General features: G+C 30.9%; 2 protein-coding genes and 1 non-coding gene across 6 annotated transcripts in view; 1 reads left to right on the top strand and 2 right to left on the bottom strand.

The window, feature by feature from the left end:
- The first annotated feature begins 2,591 nt into the window (after positions 1 to 2,591).
- LOC112687327 (zinc finger protein 510-like) lies at positions 2,592 to 7,204 on the top strand. The gene is made up of 5 exons (XM_025559968.1): positions 2,592 to 2,684; positions 3,358 to 3,524; positions 5,625 to 5,765; positions 5,838 to 6,703; positions 6,778 to 7,204. Exons 2-5 carry the CDS (start codon positions 3,399 to 3,401, stop codon positions 7,064 to 7,066), a joined length of 1,422 nt encoding a protein of 473 aa, XP_025415753.1. The 5' UTR covers positions 2,592 to 2,684; positions 3,358 to 3,398; the 3' UTR covers positions 7,067 to 7,204.
- Trnav-cac lies at positions 3,016 to 3,088 on the bottom strand. Its single transcript has one exon. It is a non-coding gene; the product is annotated as a tRNA-Val (tRNA).
- A 3,137-nt stretch (positions 7,205 to 10,341) lies between the features above and the next one.
- Positions 10,342 to 16,790, bottom strand: part of LOC112687330 — a 31,432-nt gene continuing 24,983 nt past the window's right edge. For all 4 annotated transcript variants that reach the window (XM_025559974.1, XM_025559973.1, XM_025559972.1 and 1 more), the window contains 9 exons: positions 16,239 to 16,565; positions 14,567 to 14,625; positions 14,414 to 14,477; positions 14,190 to 14,277; positions 12,515 to 12,625; positions 12,248 to 12,401; positions 10,908 to 11,025; positions 10,733 to 10,819; positions 10,342 to 10,668 (listed from right to left, as the gene is read on the bottom strand). In XM_025559974.1, the coding sequence (XP_025415759.1) occupies positions 10,537 to 10,668; positions 10,733 to 10,819; positions 10,908 to 11,025; positions 12,248 to 12,401; positions 12,515 to 12,625; positions 14,190 to 14,277; positions 14,414 to 14,477; positions 14,567 to 14,625; positions 16,239 to 16,565 (1,140 nt within the window). In that variant the 3' untranslated portion in view covers positions 10,342 to 10,536. The remainder of the gene's footprint in view (positions 10,669 to 10,732; positions 10,820 to 10,907; positions 11,026 to 12,247; positions 12,402 to 12,514; positions 12,626 to 14,189; positions 14,278 to 14,413; positions 14,478 to 14,566; positions 14,626 to 16,238; positions 16,566 to 16,790) is intronic.

Here is a 16,790-nt window from a genome sequence, read left to right as displayed (position 1 = left end):
CGTAGTAGGGGAAGGTGTTGCACGCTTCGGATCGTCAGGTCTTTCTGGTATACTAACTGTATAATTTAGTTATTCGTTTGTGAATTCATGTCGTTTCTAGTACATTTTTTCATTTTTAGACAGTTTTTTCTCTTTCGTTATTACATCAGTGTATTGTCACGATTACCAAATCCATTACCTCTTAATCTTTTTTAGTGGAATAAATTTCGAGCCCTAATAATAACTATTTGGCAATTTAAAAACGTGTCGAGAGTTTACGATTCTTACTTAAATTGCTCTTAACTTAACTAGTTTTATAGTTTTGTAATTTTTTTTTCATAACAATTATAAGTTTTAGATTGTTTATGTTACATAAATATTCTAATTTACGTTCAGTTCAACTATGTATAAAAACATTTTGATTTTAATACTTTGCGGTTAAAACTGAATCACTAATTATTATATATTATTTCGATTTATTAATGCGCTTTTAGTAGAATATATCTTTTAATAAACATTAATTACAACCCACCCCAACTCATTAAATGTATATGAAAGATCCATGAATTATGTTGCTAAACGTTGCTAATCTGATTTGCTCATCAAAGATCTAGCGGGGCGGTGTATTCGGTTAAATTTAATATTCCGTAATATACTGTGATAGCAAAACGCTGAAAATACAACCATAAATTAGTGTTGTTAAAATAAAAAAATAAAAATAAATAAAAAGAAGACGATAATAATTCGACTAAGCGTTACGTACATCAGGATCAACTATGTCAAAAATTTGTCGAGCAGTGATCCTGCTGTAAATCACGTCAATGAATTAAATTCCAAACCAGAAGAAATGTTTTCTTAAGCCATTATAAGATATACACATAAATTTGAATCACAATCGTACCGATCAAATATATTAATTAATGCGTTATTTTTTTTTATATTTTTATTGACTATTAGATTTTAGAGTAGGTACTCTAAGTTACGTTATTAGAATTCGATTCAATATTCTTGTCAACGTCTTTATTTTTAGATTGATTTTGAAACATAAAATCTAAAGACTTGCATTTAGATGCATCAACGCTAACCAATTTATTTTTTTTTTATCTTAATTTTTCAGCATTTCCTTTATGTTTTCTTTTTATATTTTCCATTATTAATAGATACTTAAAAATACACAACAGAACTTTTAAAGTTAAAAAACGTTCAACTAAGCACAAATCGAATAAACATGCGATCACGGACAGTCACATTGGATATTTAAATTTCATAAGTAGTGCACAGACGTCAAAATTTTAACGGAAAATATTAAGTTCTACAGGACATCGGTAAGATAACGATCACAATTCCGACAACTAACCATCGAAAGACCGACAACTATTTTTATTTTATTATTTTGTATTTTCATTTATGTTTGTACACACAATTCACCAGATAGGATGTAATTAAACCGAAAATATTTCATAATTTTACATTGGTTATTGATTATTTTTCATTTAATTTTGAAGGCAACAATGACCACTGGCCACATTAATCACCGGCCCACCGGGAAATTTCACCGGTTAAAACTGTTGACCGCCTAACTCGTAGTCAGAATGCGTTTTCTAAAAATGCATTCGTCAAATGGTTTTTTTTTGTTCAATGCGTTTTAGATACCGTTTAAAATTGCCGCCCTGGGCTGCAGTACGCAAATGTATACCGCGTGAAGGGTGGAAGGGATCATCGTGATTGAACCGATGGGCCACGTCGCCACCGCATTAGTCGGCCTCACCCTCGTACCGCGCCGCGAGATATGCATCTCGTCGTCAAAATGTTAATTTGCATACGGTAATAAAAACAATGAACAGGGAATGATAAGCTATAACGTACCCGTCCGAATACGCGGATAAGTTTGTCGACGTTGTGTTCGCAACCTGAGCAGTGTCACGGTCGTCAGCCATCGAGACGGCAATCGGCGATTCTGTACGCGCGTGAAAACCAAACTATTAATCGTTATTTTTGACGATAAAGCTCGTTTCAACAGCTGCACGAACATACAATTTTTTATAATTATTTTACCGAGTATTGTACCCGTATTACGGCTCGGACATCATTACCCTTACCTGGGTTCGTAAAAAGTTTATCGAACAGGGCCGAATCGAATCGATCGTTTCTCTATCGTTTATCAATGAAAATGTTCGTGCTGCTGCTGCTGCTGCTGCTGCTGCGAAAAAATAAAGAATTTTCATTCCGTTTCCGTCTTAGTCTTTAGTGTTATCGTTTTCTCGTGATGCGCAGCAGCGGTGCGTAGCGCATCCGTGTCCATTGTCGACGGGTACGCATTGAACTATATGATAACATATATAGTTATAGTTATCATATAGTTCAATGATACGGACACAAAAGATTTTTTCCTGCGAAAATCCATTCGTTGATATCTCGCTGTTATCAAAATCGGGAGAACTGTAGATATGATGCAAATTATTAAAATTAATGATAAACTATATTCAAATTTATGATTGATAATACTAATAATGACATGTTTTCAAAAAAACCAGTAAACCTCCAAAGAATCTTGAATGATTCAAAGCCGTGAGTAAAGTTCATTAAGATGGTAGTTTAAGAATGAAATGATCATCAAAAAATTGAAAAAATTGAGATTCCTGAGAAGAAAAACATACCATATCATTGCCGTCTGATGCTCACAAAGATCCTTTATTAAAACTTTGGTAATATATTTGCAATTTTTAAAAAACAAAAGGCATACTTCATACATATTTTTTTTTACACCATACTTGTAAATAAAAACTATTTAAGTCAAAATATTTAAACATATAAATAAAAAATGCTTAATCATGTAGATACATATATAAATATATCTAATACAATATGATACATTTTTTTTTCTATGAAAATAATAACATATATTTACATATTAATTGGTAAATAATAAAATTATTTATGTATTAAATAGTACACAATACATTCTTCATTTCATTTAAAATCAGAAAAATAAAAATATGATTTAATATTGATATATAATGGAATGGAAAAAAAATATGTTTCCGCCCGGGATCGAACCGGGGACCTTGTGCGTGTGAAGCACACGTGATAACCACTACACTACGGAAACTGATATCAGTCTGTTGAATTTTATTACATTTAAATTTATTTACCAATCATTTATATAGTAAAACCGTTTTAATTTCTGTTATCAATGTTAAAACTCATTATAATTTAAGCTTTTATAAATTTAATAAATAATTTTCACAACAATTGATGAATATTCTCAGTTATTACTTTTCACCCCAGTCATTATTATTTTTATAAAAAAAACTGTCAAACATTTAATAGTTATCTCGTAATGCGTTCCATATGATGCATCAATTGAATTTCTTTTAGACCAAAATTGACATTGAAGACCTAAGTTAAAATATTTGAAAATGGCTCCCATAATCGGGGATTTCGAAAAAGTTTGTCGGCTATGTCTCCGGGAAGACGATGGTCGTAATAAAATGATATCGATATTCGGACTTGAAGAGATCATCAAAAAATGTGTACAAATTGAAGTAAGTCACCGTGTTTTGTTTAATTTTTATGGTCATCCTCAGAATTCTGTGATGTAGTTAAGGTTAATGACGACTTGATTTTCTAAAATTCGAGGATTTAACTTCATAAAACTATCCACCCACGAAACATAGGTACAACTAATGTATGTTTAATATATATGATTAATAGATATTCATAACATTTATTAGATATGACTGTATATCTATATTATATATCTGTTGTATACTCTAACCTGGCCTTTTTTTTTTATCCACTTGGATATCCATTTGATATCAGAAATGCAGAGCTTGTGCTAAGGAAACATTAGAGCTGCACATCCTGTTTGTTTTACAAAAATGAAAAATATTTGAAGTTCGTTTTGCTCGCATATAATAAATAATACGTACTAACATCAATATTAAATAATATTATATTATACGTCATAATGTATATAGATTTTAATAATTAAAATAACAAAATCCTTTAATCTAATTTTAAAATGATTTATTTTTATTTTTTGTGACAACTCTTCATCATCAGTATCACTATATATATTCAAATTGGTGATGTTTGTAGCATATGGAAACACACCATTTAAATCATTTTGTTGCTTAGCTTTTGTTCTTGTAATTACTCTTTTTTTTTGCTGTTCATCCATTTAACAATTGACATATTAGGATCTCAATCATACAAGGGAGACATGTTATAATTAATGTATAAGTACTTATTTTCAGTTAAAACATTCATGGTGGAATGTAATGGAGACTTTAATAAATAACTAATACCGTAGTTTTAATCTCTTGATATTCATTGATAAATATTTATTATTAATGTTTTAATCATAATTTCTAGTAATTCCAGAAAACAAAATAATGTCAAATGGTACCTAAGTTACAAACTCATAGACATATAGAATTAATTATTAAAAATTCAAATCATATTTTTTTTTTATGAACTGCATATTTCAATTTAGAACTGCACATTAGCGCAAGCTCTGCAGAGATGATTTAATTATATTATCTTTTAGATATAATTCACCACCATTCGTCCAATAATTGTAATTTGTGATGGATATCCATAAGATATTAATTTAAATTAATATATTTATTAAATTATTGTATTATTATTGGAATAAAAATTGAAAAAACTGTTTATTCAAATCAAATCTTTATTTCAAAATCAATAACTTGGTTTCACGGGTCACGCATTTAGGTTGTAATATATAATATTTTTTATGCGGATATACGTTTATAGGTTAGCTTATATGCTTTTATATAAATTCAGTGAATTCAACCATCAGTATATTTGAATGTTTGTTACAGCTATTGCTGACTATTTAGATATTTATATTTTCCTTGAAATTACAACATTTTCGATATTTAATATTAATGGTAATAGGTTTTGGACGAATTAATAAAAAAAAAAAGTGAATTTTGTCTTGTAACTAAAATGCTATGCTATGTGTTATTATAAGAATTACATTTTAAGATGTAACAAGTAATAAATTATTAATGTATTTTTAATCAACATAAACATTTTATTCTAATTAACTGTAATTCTTAAGTATTATAAGATCGATACCTATACAATTAAAATATTAAAATGAATATGATTTTATGAAGTAAAATTGTATTGTGGTGATCTGCTACAATAGTTTCCATAATTAAAAATAAAAATATTCATGGATACTACCCATATTATTATGTTTAAATGTTAAATGTATGGCAAGTATGTTTTGAAATTTATCTAAATACCTAATAGATGTACATTAAAATACATAATATGAAGTCTATTGATTATAAAATATCGATGTCTAATGGATATCCATTAATATTCATTGTGGTTAATCTACCAGTTATTTTCTATGAATATCTAATAGATATCCAGAAAATGTCAAAAAATTACTAGATATAATTGAATATTTGAGATGTCTAATGTACATATATATGTTGTATTACATGGGCACCTATTTAATTTATTTTATCAAACCATAAATTATACTTTCCATAGTCTGTGATCAAAATATTATTAGAGGTTATTTAAACATAGTTGTTACTTATACTTATATTTATTTTTATTTTTTCTTTGAATAATGTTAGAATTTATTTTGTCATATCCAGGTATATTTGGGCATTGATGAACCAACCAGTATATGTCCCAGTTGCATGTTGAGTTTAGATTCTTGGAGTAAATTCAAAGTGTTGTGCGATAATACAAATGCATTCCTCCAACAATATATTCAAGAAAAAAATGAATTGGTGGTAATATTATTTATATTTAGTACAAAATTATAGTTGTTATTAAAACACATATTTTTATTTTTTATTTTTTAGTTAAATTCTGAAATAACAAATTTGGGAACACTAGGTTTTACACCTTCTCATATGTCGGATTTAAGCATTGGTTTTTTTGATTGTGATTCCTTATGGAATAATATGTCACAACAATGGAATGAAATTGAAACTACAAGTACAGAATTGCCTGTTCAAAGATCCACGAAAAAAGTACAATCATCTGAAGATTTAATTACAGAGACACTGTCTGGGAAAGAATGTTTGGTTACATCATCAAATGTATTGCATAATAAAACTTGTAATTCCACAAAGAAATTTTGGTGGAATCCTAAGGCTATTTCTATGAAGACCATGCAAAAAAAGAATGACAAACCTACTTCAAATAAAGAATTATCAAAATCAATGAAAAAATATAATCTATATTACCGTAAAAAATATTGTTGCAATGTATGTTCAGAAATTTTTACAAAATTTAATGATCTGATATCACATGATTCAACAGTACATGTTGACCTGCCAAAAACCTTTAGCTGCAAAAATTGTGGAAAGATGTTTTTAACCAAAGATCGTCTGGAGATACACAAGATAGTCCATAGAGAGAAATTGTTTGAATGTCACTTGTGTCAAAAAAAGTTCACTTTAAAAAAGACTCTTGATATTCATTTGAATGTTCATATTGGTTCATACACTTGTCAGAAATGTGGCTACAAAGCTCAAAATATGTACAATTTAAAGATTCACGAAAACAGTCATTCATTAGCTAAAAACCATTGTTGCAAGGAGTGTAAAAAAAGTTTTTCGACCTTATCATCCTTGCGTAGACATGACCGTCTCATCCATGAAAAAATGTTGTTGTATCATTGCGACCAATGTGAATTCTCTACTGTCCACCCATCAAGTTTTAAGTATGATTTGTATACATTGTTTGAATAATTATGATACAAAAATATTATTGTAATTTATTGATTTATTTTTACAGGTACCATAAATCCACCCATGTATCAGAATCTTTAGTTTGTGATCATTGCGGTTCTAGTTTTAAAAACAAAGATTTGTTTATTAAGCATAAAAAAATACACCAGGGCATAATTTTTAGTTGCACTCACTGCAAGAAAGTATTTAAGAGAAAGTCAAATCTTAAAGAACACATTAGCAGTAGTCATAAACTAGGACCTATCATTAAGAAACATAAATGTGATGTATGTGAACAATATTTCATAAGCATGAGGAACTTACGTATTCATAAAAATAAGTTTCACACAACTTAATTTAAGTTAATTTTGATATAATCATTAATTTTATTTTGTTGCAAGTTGTTTGTTGTACTAGTTGTTGCTGTTAGTAATGTATTTCATTTTTGTTTTGATAACAAAATAAAAAAAATTTAAACATCTGGATACTTTCAACATTTAATATACAAGTTACTCATATATAATATTATTAATGTGTATTAAATATATGTTTAAAAATTATATTTTATTAATAAAATGAAAATAATTAATTTTGAAAAGTTAAAATAGTATGATACTTTTTTTGTTTTAATTGTCAAAATATGTTATTAATATTCTGAAGTATTCAATATTATCATGAACTCACTTAGAAATGAATAATTAATTATTATATAATATAAGTGGGTATTTTTTTTATTTTGTTATTAAAACAAAAATTAAACACATTAGTATTACATTACATTTTTATACTTTTTTTTGTAGTTTTTTTATACTTTTGTTATTTTTATATTTTGAGTAATCTGCAGTTGCGATGTTTATACGAAGGTTTACTTGTATTACTATTTTTAACTTGTGATTCATAGTATTTCCTATGTTTTTTGATTATTCTTCAGTATAATACCTCTTCAATTATTTTATTATTGTTAGTTATTACTAGGGCACAGATTTCAATGCAAAATACAATTTTTTTTTTCTAAATCCTTTCGCAATGCTCAGTTTGGAAAAAATATGTTTCAAGTAATGTAGATTCATATAGTTCAATTTTAATTTTACATTTTTGTCATATTTATTTCTTTAATGCAATTTTAGTATATTCATTACTTTTAAGGACATTATTTTCATACTTCTTACAAATTTAGCGTTTTTGGAAAAAACATCCATATATGCTAACAGACTTCGATTATGTGACGAAATACAAAATTGACATACCGTTGGAAAACTGGCGGTGATATACAAAGCCCAAAAGGCATGTTCAAGAACTCATATTAGCCACTAGGCGTCACAAACGAAGTATATTTTATACTACAATTATCCATTGGTACACGAAAAAAAACTATCAGGCAAATCTAACGTGGAAAATATGACGGCATCACGCAGCTGATCAATTTGTTCGTCAATGAGCGGTAGCGGACAGCGATCACGTACAATTTTCTTGTTAAGAGTCCGATAGTCTATGCACAACCGCAATGTCCCTTTTTTCTTGATTACGAGGACCACTGGACTGGCATAGTTTGAACAACTGTGCTGAATAATGCCTTCGCGTAGCCATTCTTCAAACTGTTGATCAACGGCAGCTTTTTCACGCGGCGCCAAGCGTCTTGCCCGCTGATACACAGGCACTTCGTCGCTCAAAAAAATAACTGTTTTCATTGGTACTGTTACACGACTTCCCGGTACATAGTTACTGACTATTTTTTGGATTATTGGCAAGTACTCTCTTACACCTACATCCAACTCCAACGTCAATAGCCGTCATCTGCTGAACTTCACGAACATCAGCAACTTCTACAGCTTTCGAATCCACTCTAAGCTCGGCACAGGTTTGGAATAATGTTCGACCAATGACCACACCATGTCCTATACTGTCGTCGCTCACCATATACACAGTAATCGAGTATGTTTGGTTATCAATACGCAGCTTGGCATAGAATTTCTGTTCTGTAAAGAAGTTTGCACCTGCTGGCCCTATTATACGTATTCGGCATATCTCACTGGTGACGTTAATTAACTTTGACTCAAATGAACGCCGACAAATGTTGATATCGCATCAATGAGAGCTAATACATTGCAGCCAGTAATCACCACTGGTTTCACTATTCGGTCGTCGTTATTGGTGTAATTGACCTGATACACATTCGGTGCTTCATGGAGACACTCTCTAGACTGATGTCCACGATCACCACAATTGAAACATCTTGTTACTTCATCCAGCGCTGTGCCTCCCTCTGAGGTCATCAACTTTGATTTACCATTGGCGGACACTCTAGAAACAGCATCAATCGCTTGAGATCGGCTCTTAATCCGTTCGTACAAACCAATTTTCCTTTTGAACTCGTCCAATGTTAACGCGCCGTATAAAATGTTTTTGTCTGCTGTAGTATCTGGGATACCACAGATTACATAGTCGATGATCGACTCGTCTTCAATATTACCATGTGTCGCTATTTTCCGTATTTTGTTTAAATACTGTAACAGCGTCTCATCAGCACGTTTCCGACGGGATGATAACTAGGGTTGCCAACTGTCCTGCATGAGGTAGGACGTCCCGTTTCCAGGGCTCAAATAATGCGTCCCGCGTTGCGTATCCGAGGGACGCTATTTGTCCCGCTTTTGCCTCCGTGATAATATCTAAAAGTCGGTGCCTTTGTACGAGTATATATATTTTTTAAAGTTATTATTTAATACATTGATGAATATTTGGTATTTCTTTTAAATATTCAAAACCAGCAAAAAAATACACTTTTCTATTACTGCTATGGCAGTAATGAAATTGTTACAGTTATAGCATTATTACTCAATGTGTTGATATATTGTGTAGTATACACAGTGTCAACATAAAGTATTTCAAATAAAAATTATTGTACTCTTATTAATCTCAATAATGTAATGTTATCACTACGATATTTTTACATACATTTATTTTTACTTAGTATTTGTTTTTTTATTTTAAAATTCTCAAGTAGAATATTTTGCAAACATTATATTTTTGGTGTAAGTGCCATCAGTTGTTTAGTTATTAAATAGAAAAATATATTTATTGTAATAAATATACATATAAATGTAACTAAAATATAATTTATAAGAATCATTCACAAACATTTTTAATTTCAGTAAGCGAAAATGTTAAGGTTAAAAATAGCATTTAGACTTTAACAGGAGCCTTGCTCGAAAGTCCAGTGTCATTTGTACAATTACAATTAAAATAAACAGTTAACATATATTTACAAAATGTTTTATACATAGTATAAATATACTTAAAAATAATTTTAAAATTTAGACTTAAGCATAAAAAGCTATTTATTATTTTGTTTAGCAGGCATATGAAGTTTGCAAAAACAGCCATAATGTTGGCAAATTGTAGATCCAGATATGGGTACTATTCCAAACTTTTTCAGTACTCAGTACCTATTCAAAGTATATTTTATCTCAAATTTACTTTGAAAAAATCATGGATACATTTTCTAATGTATTTGATCATTTTGAACATACACGCATATATAATAACACACTGGAATATAACAATAAAACTAATTATCTTTAATATTTAAATTTATTAAAATATCTTATAACATAAAGAATATCCTATCAATATAATTAAAATTAAAAATAATTCTTTAGCTGTTAGTTAAAAAATAAATAAATGAAATGAAAAAATCGGTACTTAAAAATAGTTTCTATAGATAAAAACGCTTTTCCTCGTAAATATCAGTTAGTTTTCGCGTAATTAAAAATAATTAAACGGTCATTATACTTTATACACGGTATTATTTATAGAATAAAAATATATGCTATAAGCTTTTTTTTATGGCGGCTTCAACCGCGTCTATGGTAGTTTCGAACACAGGCACTCTTTCTCGCGACGCTAAATCTGCCAAATACATCCTTCCGCGGTTATAATCATTGATGGCAGTTTGGGTTAACTAAAGTAAAAAAAAATCAAATCAATAAGATTTTATATGATTACCTTCTCCACACAAAAAATACCTTTTCGCCACGAACCATGCAGTTATCTTTACTGAGATTCTGTATGCACAACACCATTCTGCAGCTTTTAGCTATGCAATATGCTGCCTGAAAAAAAAAATGAGAATCATTATAAAGCAAAACTATCGATTGAAGTACATTAAAATTACTGATCGGTTATACTAGAGATATTTACTAGAGTCATGGTTGCCAATGATCTTGAATTGTTTGGAATTACGAATAACAATGTACGCGCATCTAATAATAATGAAATGTCTGTTCTCGTAGCTGCGTGATACGTTAAATTAGATTTTCTACAAGAATAAACAATGTCATTAATTCAACTAACACGAACAAATTATGTTTTTATGTTTTTTTTTTTTTTTTTATGTACTAATATTACAAAGTTGGGCAAATCACACAATTTTAATTTATTAGTTAACACACAAAATCAGTTACTATTTTAACTATCGGTTGCTCGTAGAAAAAAGGAAGTTGAAATATCTATTTATAGCGATAAATTAATCGTTAAGTACTGTGCTTTTAACGCAGTGATTCACACTGTATTGCCAAGTTGAATATGCCCAAGGTATGTTGAAGAAAAACAAAAACATTCTTCTATGCTTCAAGGGTGGATCCACTATTAGAGAACTGTGGGTCAGGCTATTTCAAGAGGCAACTAATTAGAGCTGAAATTGTATTATAAATGTACACCTTATAACAATGAACACAATATCGTATATCCATATGAAAACAGTAACAACTCAAAAAGTTGGTTTTCTTAGTTAAACGTATATTTGGATTCTACAAACGAAATTACATAAATCAACAAAACAGGTTTATCTTTAATATTCTCCGTCAGATGGCAATGTAAGTACATTTTATTGAATGAATGATACCAAGGTACCACCAACAAAACCGACATCCTGGAAAAAGCGATTTTTTGAGTAGTTACTGTTTTGATATAGGTGAGCGATATGATTTTATTATATCGTATTATACGAATTAAAAAAAAACCATATTATTAATATGTGTTTTTAACTTTATTCATAATTGTCATTGAAAACAATAACATTTATTTCATGGAGGATTCCATCTTACATGGCGTCGGACATACAGATATTTTACTGTACGAAATAATACTAACCAGTGGCGTAATTCGGAGGGTGTCAACTGTGGTATTTGCCCCAGTCTAATATAAACTTCAAACTATGGTTCATACATTTAAAAAATATAAGAAGTCTTCAAGAGGTCGGTTTTTGATAAAATTGGTTTCAAACGGCCAATTTCTTCAACAAATATTAACTGTGGGTCTGCTGGCCTCCTGAACCCTCCCCTTAGAACCGCCCAGCAATGGCACTGAATTTAACGTGACAAAATTTAACGTAACAAAATTTAATAAGACGAAAACACTTTTTACGATTTGTAAAATGATTACTCATCAAGTTAATAACTTAAACGAACGAAAACGATGTAACTCTAAAATAGTAAAACGGCTTGTAACTCCCAGCTTTGAATGTTGGTAAAAATATTCACTTGATCATGGGAATGGCGACGTCCTCTTTCCACCGAATGTCATCGCCGCTCTCTCCCGCCAGATAGATATCCGTGGTTCTCGAAGACCTAGTCACCTCGGTGCATTCCTGTGACAAATTCAACGACCGACCGACAATCGGACGGCACGTACGTCCTGGAAGAAAATAGATGCAGAAAAAAATTAAGATCAGTACGTGGTGCAATATAGTTGCGCGAACGATTGTATTCGTATTGATTGCACGTTTTTTTAATTATTTACATACTAACCGATGTCGAATCCATTCTTGCGATTGCGTTTGTCGGGTAACTGAAGAAATTTAGAAGCGATGGCATGAAATTGATCGAACGTGAAACACGCTTGGTGGTTACTTCCGACAGCTGAATAATAATAATATCAACGATCGATAAGGCTTCGTATAATATTCGTCCAGAGCTATCGAGATGATTGGAAGCGGTCACAAGGGATTGCGCGTGGGAGGATTTCGTTAGGTTTACGTACCCTAAAGGTACGGTTTCCGAGGCGCGGCTGGCCGCGGCTTTTGTATGAACAGTGTTTACACGTAGTGCCTATAGACTAGTTTCCAATGCGCGGCTGCGGCTCGCGACTGAACTAGAGCCGCCGCGGCCGGCGGCTCTACCGCGACAAGAGCAGTGTATCGCGACAGCCACCGACGACTCTAGTCGAAAATAGTGTTAAAACTTTTGCAGTCGCTGATAGTAGTATATACTATATATAATGTACTACCATAATTTAACAAATATTCTAGTATTGAATTATAATAATTATTATAGTATTGAATAATAATTATAATATCGAACACATAATAATAATAAATGTCTATTTATCAAAATTTCAAAATAACCTTCAGACACACGATTATTAAATAAAACCTTAGTTGGTTTCCTTTTATTTGGATTTAAATAATTACGTAAAAATAAATTATTTTCTTCCTCCTCTTCTTCAAGCAAATCAATGATCATTTTGTTATTATTAAAAACGCACATTAAATCAGACATGGTTTAACACTTATATACGTATATAAATATACAACAAAATGCGAAGTACGACTAAACAAATAATGATATTATGTTTAGAGCCGCGGCGATTTGTATGTCTAGGAAACCAGTCAGACTTCGGCGGCTGATCGCGACGACCGCCGCGGCTAGCCGCGCCTTGAAAACCGTACCCTAAGTAAACCAGATTAGTGAAAGGCATACACCTGCACAAGTCAGTGGCGAGACGAACTTAAAACCATGCCATCACGTCAAACCATCCGCGAGCCAACTCGAAATATGGCTTCGAAAATAATGACCAAAACTTTTTTTTTTTTCGCCGCGCGTAAAACTAAACTAATACGTTTACCGAACACTGCGTTGTTCATCATTATCCGTGTTCGAACGTCAGGTTTATACGATATTTTTAATTCTAAACAAGTTATGAGTGTGCACAATATGACAGTTTTGAAAAAACTTAAACTTAAATATTCTTCTTTATCGAGCATACTATTACCTCGTTCGTTTTGTTCTTTGTAATTTGACTTGCGTCTCTGCATCGATAAGACCAGATTAGAGTCGGCAATCGATAAGCGTATACAATAATTCTAGCCTTAAGAGGACTTTTTAACCTTTCTTTTCACATAAACAGAAAACAACGTTATATCATACCAAATATTTTAATATACAATGGTAAGTAAGTGGGTTAACAGTCGGAACCCAACTTACCTACTACCTAATTTTTTCCCTCGGGACTCAATTTACCGTTTTTAAAATGTACACAAATTATCGCGGACCCAATTTACCTAGTCCCCTTTTCATGCATATTAACTAATTAATACTGATAAAAATATAATATACGTATGCACGGTGGGTCGAAAACAAGAGTTTTTGGCGCGGGGTAATAAATCGCTTTCAATCATCCGAGCACAACAACGCGTTCAGTTACCTTTGTAATCTTCTTGTTCGGATATCAGGTTCAGCACTTCGTTTTCGGACAGATTCTGATTAGTCAACAACCGAATGGCCATTCTTGCCTGGGGGAGGAGAAAAATAATAAAAAAACTTAACTGTTAGTAATCAAGCACATTCTATGTAGTAATAATAAGAATATTAATAATAATAATTTATCAATCGTGATCATTCGAGTCCTATATACATACTCCCACATACATCGAAAATGTTTATTATGCCGGAAACTTTGGTATCGAACATGTTGAAGGCATCGCGTATCTTGCTGAAACGAGAGATAAATGTGTTTTACAATATTAGTCGTCTATACATACACATATATTTTATAAGTCGTGGGTTTTCAGCTTTTTTTACCAATATGTAGTGTTGTCTTCGCCAGTACCGTGGATATGATGGGTCTTGTCCTTCAATATCTAAACGGAGAAAAAATAAAGAAAAAAAAACAATGCGTTAAGATATTGTTAGTATTTTTTTTTTTACGCTAAATAGTTGTTTGTTTGTATTGTTACACTAAAAAGTGATCACAAACTATCACATTTGAAAAACTATTTGAACGATGAAATTATGATTAAATTGAAAAATGAAAGATGAAGATTGGTTGAAACATATAACATCGAACTTTCAACAATAGAATTTTGGGGCCCGAAAATATGATTTTAAAATATATATAAACATTTTTTTTTGCTAAGTTATCATTAATTGTAAAAATAATTAATAAACAGTCTTATTTAAAAACTGTACTAATAAAACAAATATGACAGTCAAATCTGAAATCTCCCATTTATAGTAGGTACTGTTTGTACTGGGCAAAATAAGCTACGAGTAAACATTGAATTAAATATCCTATCCATAAAATAATATAATATTTAAATAATATTTACCAACGTAATTACCACAAAAAAATGTTCTAGTTTCAGTTTCCTACAAATAAAATCGAAAAATTACCACGTTTAGATGTACGACCGATTCATGATCTTGTAGGTGTAATGTGAGACCACATGAACAAAATATTATGTTCATGACTATGAGAGTAAGAGATTTTATAAAAACTATACATTTTTAACTTTGTTCAGAATCTTAAGTCCGGGATTTTCGCAAGCTAATAAACATACGACTGTAAGGGCCGGTTTCACCAATAAGAGTTAAAGTGCAACTTACCAATAACTCAAGGTTAACTCAAAAAAATAAATTCACGACTTAGAGTTAAGGGGTAACATCAAGTTATCGAAAATCTTAACTCCCAGATTTTAACTCCTAATATTTTCGAGTGTTAAGAGATAACTCTTAGTTCAAACAACAATATTAAAACGTGTTATCACTGTTAACATATTTTTTGCTTTCAAGAATGATTATTGTGTGTCGTATTTGAATATTTCGTTTTTGCATACAATTTTTCTGCTTGTGAAGATACTATTATAATGTATCGTAGAATATTATTTGATGACGAGAGTGAGAGCGATAACGACGACATCATTATTGCGATGCAACGAAGACCGCGAATAATAATTTAAATAATAAAAATAATAATTTTTCATTACATTATATTGCTATTATACTTATTGAAATATTTTAAAATTTAATATGATAATTTTAATTTGAATTTTTTTGTAACCATTCAGACCCAATGTCCCCTATAGAGGACATACTCTTAAATTCGTCAAAATCTAAAAATCAATTTTTTTTAAAACATTTTACTCTTATTATAGTCTATAGTAAAATAAATAAGCAATAAAAATGTTTTTATCTCTATAAGAAATTAATTTGGATCTGAAAGGGTTAACGTTTTCAGCGTTATCAATTCAATGAGCGGTGTTATCAATGCTATCAGTGGAAAATGAGAGGGAATCCTGGTTAATACCAGCAATTAATTATCTAACCTGAGATTTACTAACTTCCACTTATAAACTGATGGTGAAACTGAAATAATGATAACTTGGGGTTACTGATAAACTCAGAGTTAATTAATCTCAACTTTAACTCTTTAATGGTGAAACCGGCCCTAAGTGAACTACAACGTTTTGCCTACCTGGACTACTCTACTCAAGGCCAGCGATATGTTGTCGAATACCAATATCCCTTGACCGGAAGCAATTTCGTGCAATACCGTCAGGGCTTCTCGTATGTCTTCTGCCTCTTTGGAAGTTATCTGTTCACCGGCTACTATTGATCCGGTGACCGCGTCCTGCGGATGGATGACCAGCACCAGGTTATTGTTGTGACCAGCGAAGTTGGCCGTTTCTATGTCGCTGACCACATTTCTGGTCTGACTGTCGATCACATAGAACAAAATAGTCGCGCTCTCCTTGGCCGCGTGCTCGATTTCAATTAGATCTTGACTCCAATGGTCCACTTGCTGTCACAAAATAACAAAACCATGTAAATATGCATTTTGATAACAATTATTTACATACATATTTTTATGTATTATTAAAATTTGCTCATTTATTACATCTCCAAACGGCCATAAGCAGTGGGCCGAAGATTCGAAGTAAACATCAATTATTTTGTAGTACAAGTAATTCAGAATAAATAAAACATTATTTTTGTCATATATTGTATTTATATATTTTCAAAATGT

Source organism: Sipha flava, unplaced genomic scaffold, assembly GCF_003268045.1.
Source record: "Sipha flava isolate LNK unplaced genomic scaffold, YSA_version1 341_pilon_pilon, whole genome shotgun sequence".
NCBI lineage: Eukaryota > Metazoa > Arthropoda > Insecta > Hemiptera > Aphididae > Sipha > Sipha flava.
The sequence above is the reverse complement of the archived record's forward strand: the minus strand, read 5'-3'. Positions and strand labels throughout refer to the sequence as shown.

Excerpts from the sequence above, each read along its gene's own strand:
- LOC112687327 (XM_025559968.1), top strand. The coding sequence starts at position 3,399 with ATGGCTCCCATAATCGGGGATTTCGAAAAAGTTTGTCGGCTATGTCTC. Across the intron at positions 3,525-5,624 it reads AAAAATGTGTACAAATTGAA|GTATATTTGGGCATTGATGA; the intron begins GTAAGTCACCGT and ends TGTCATATCCAG. Across the intron at positions 6,704-6,777 it reads GTCCACCCATCAAGTTTTAA|GTACCATAAATCCACCCATG; the intron begins GTATGATTTGTA and ends TTATTTTTACAG.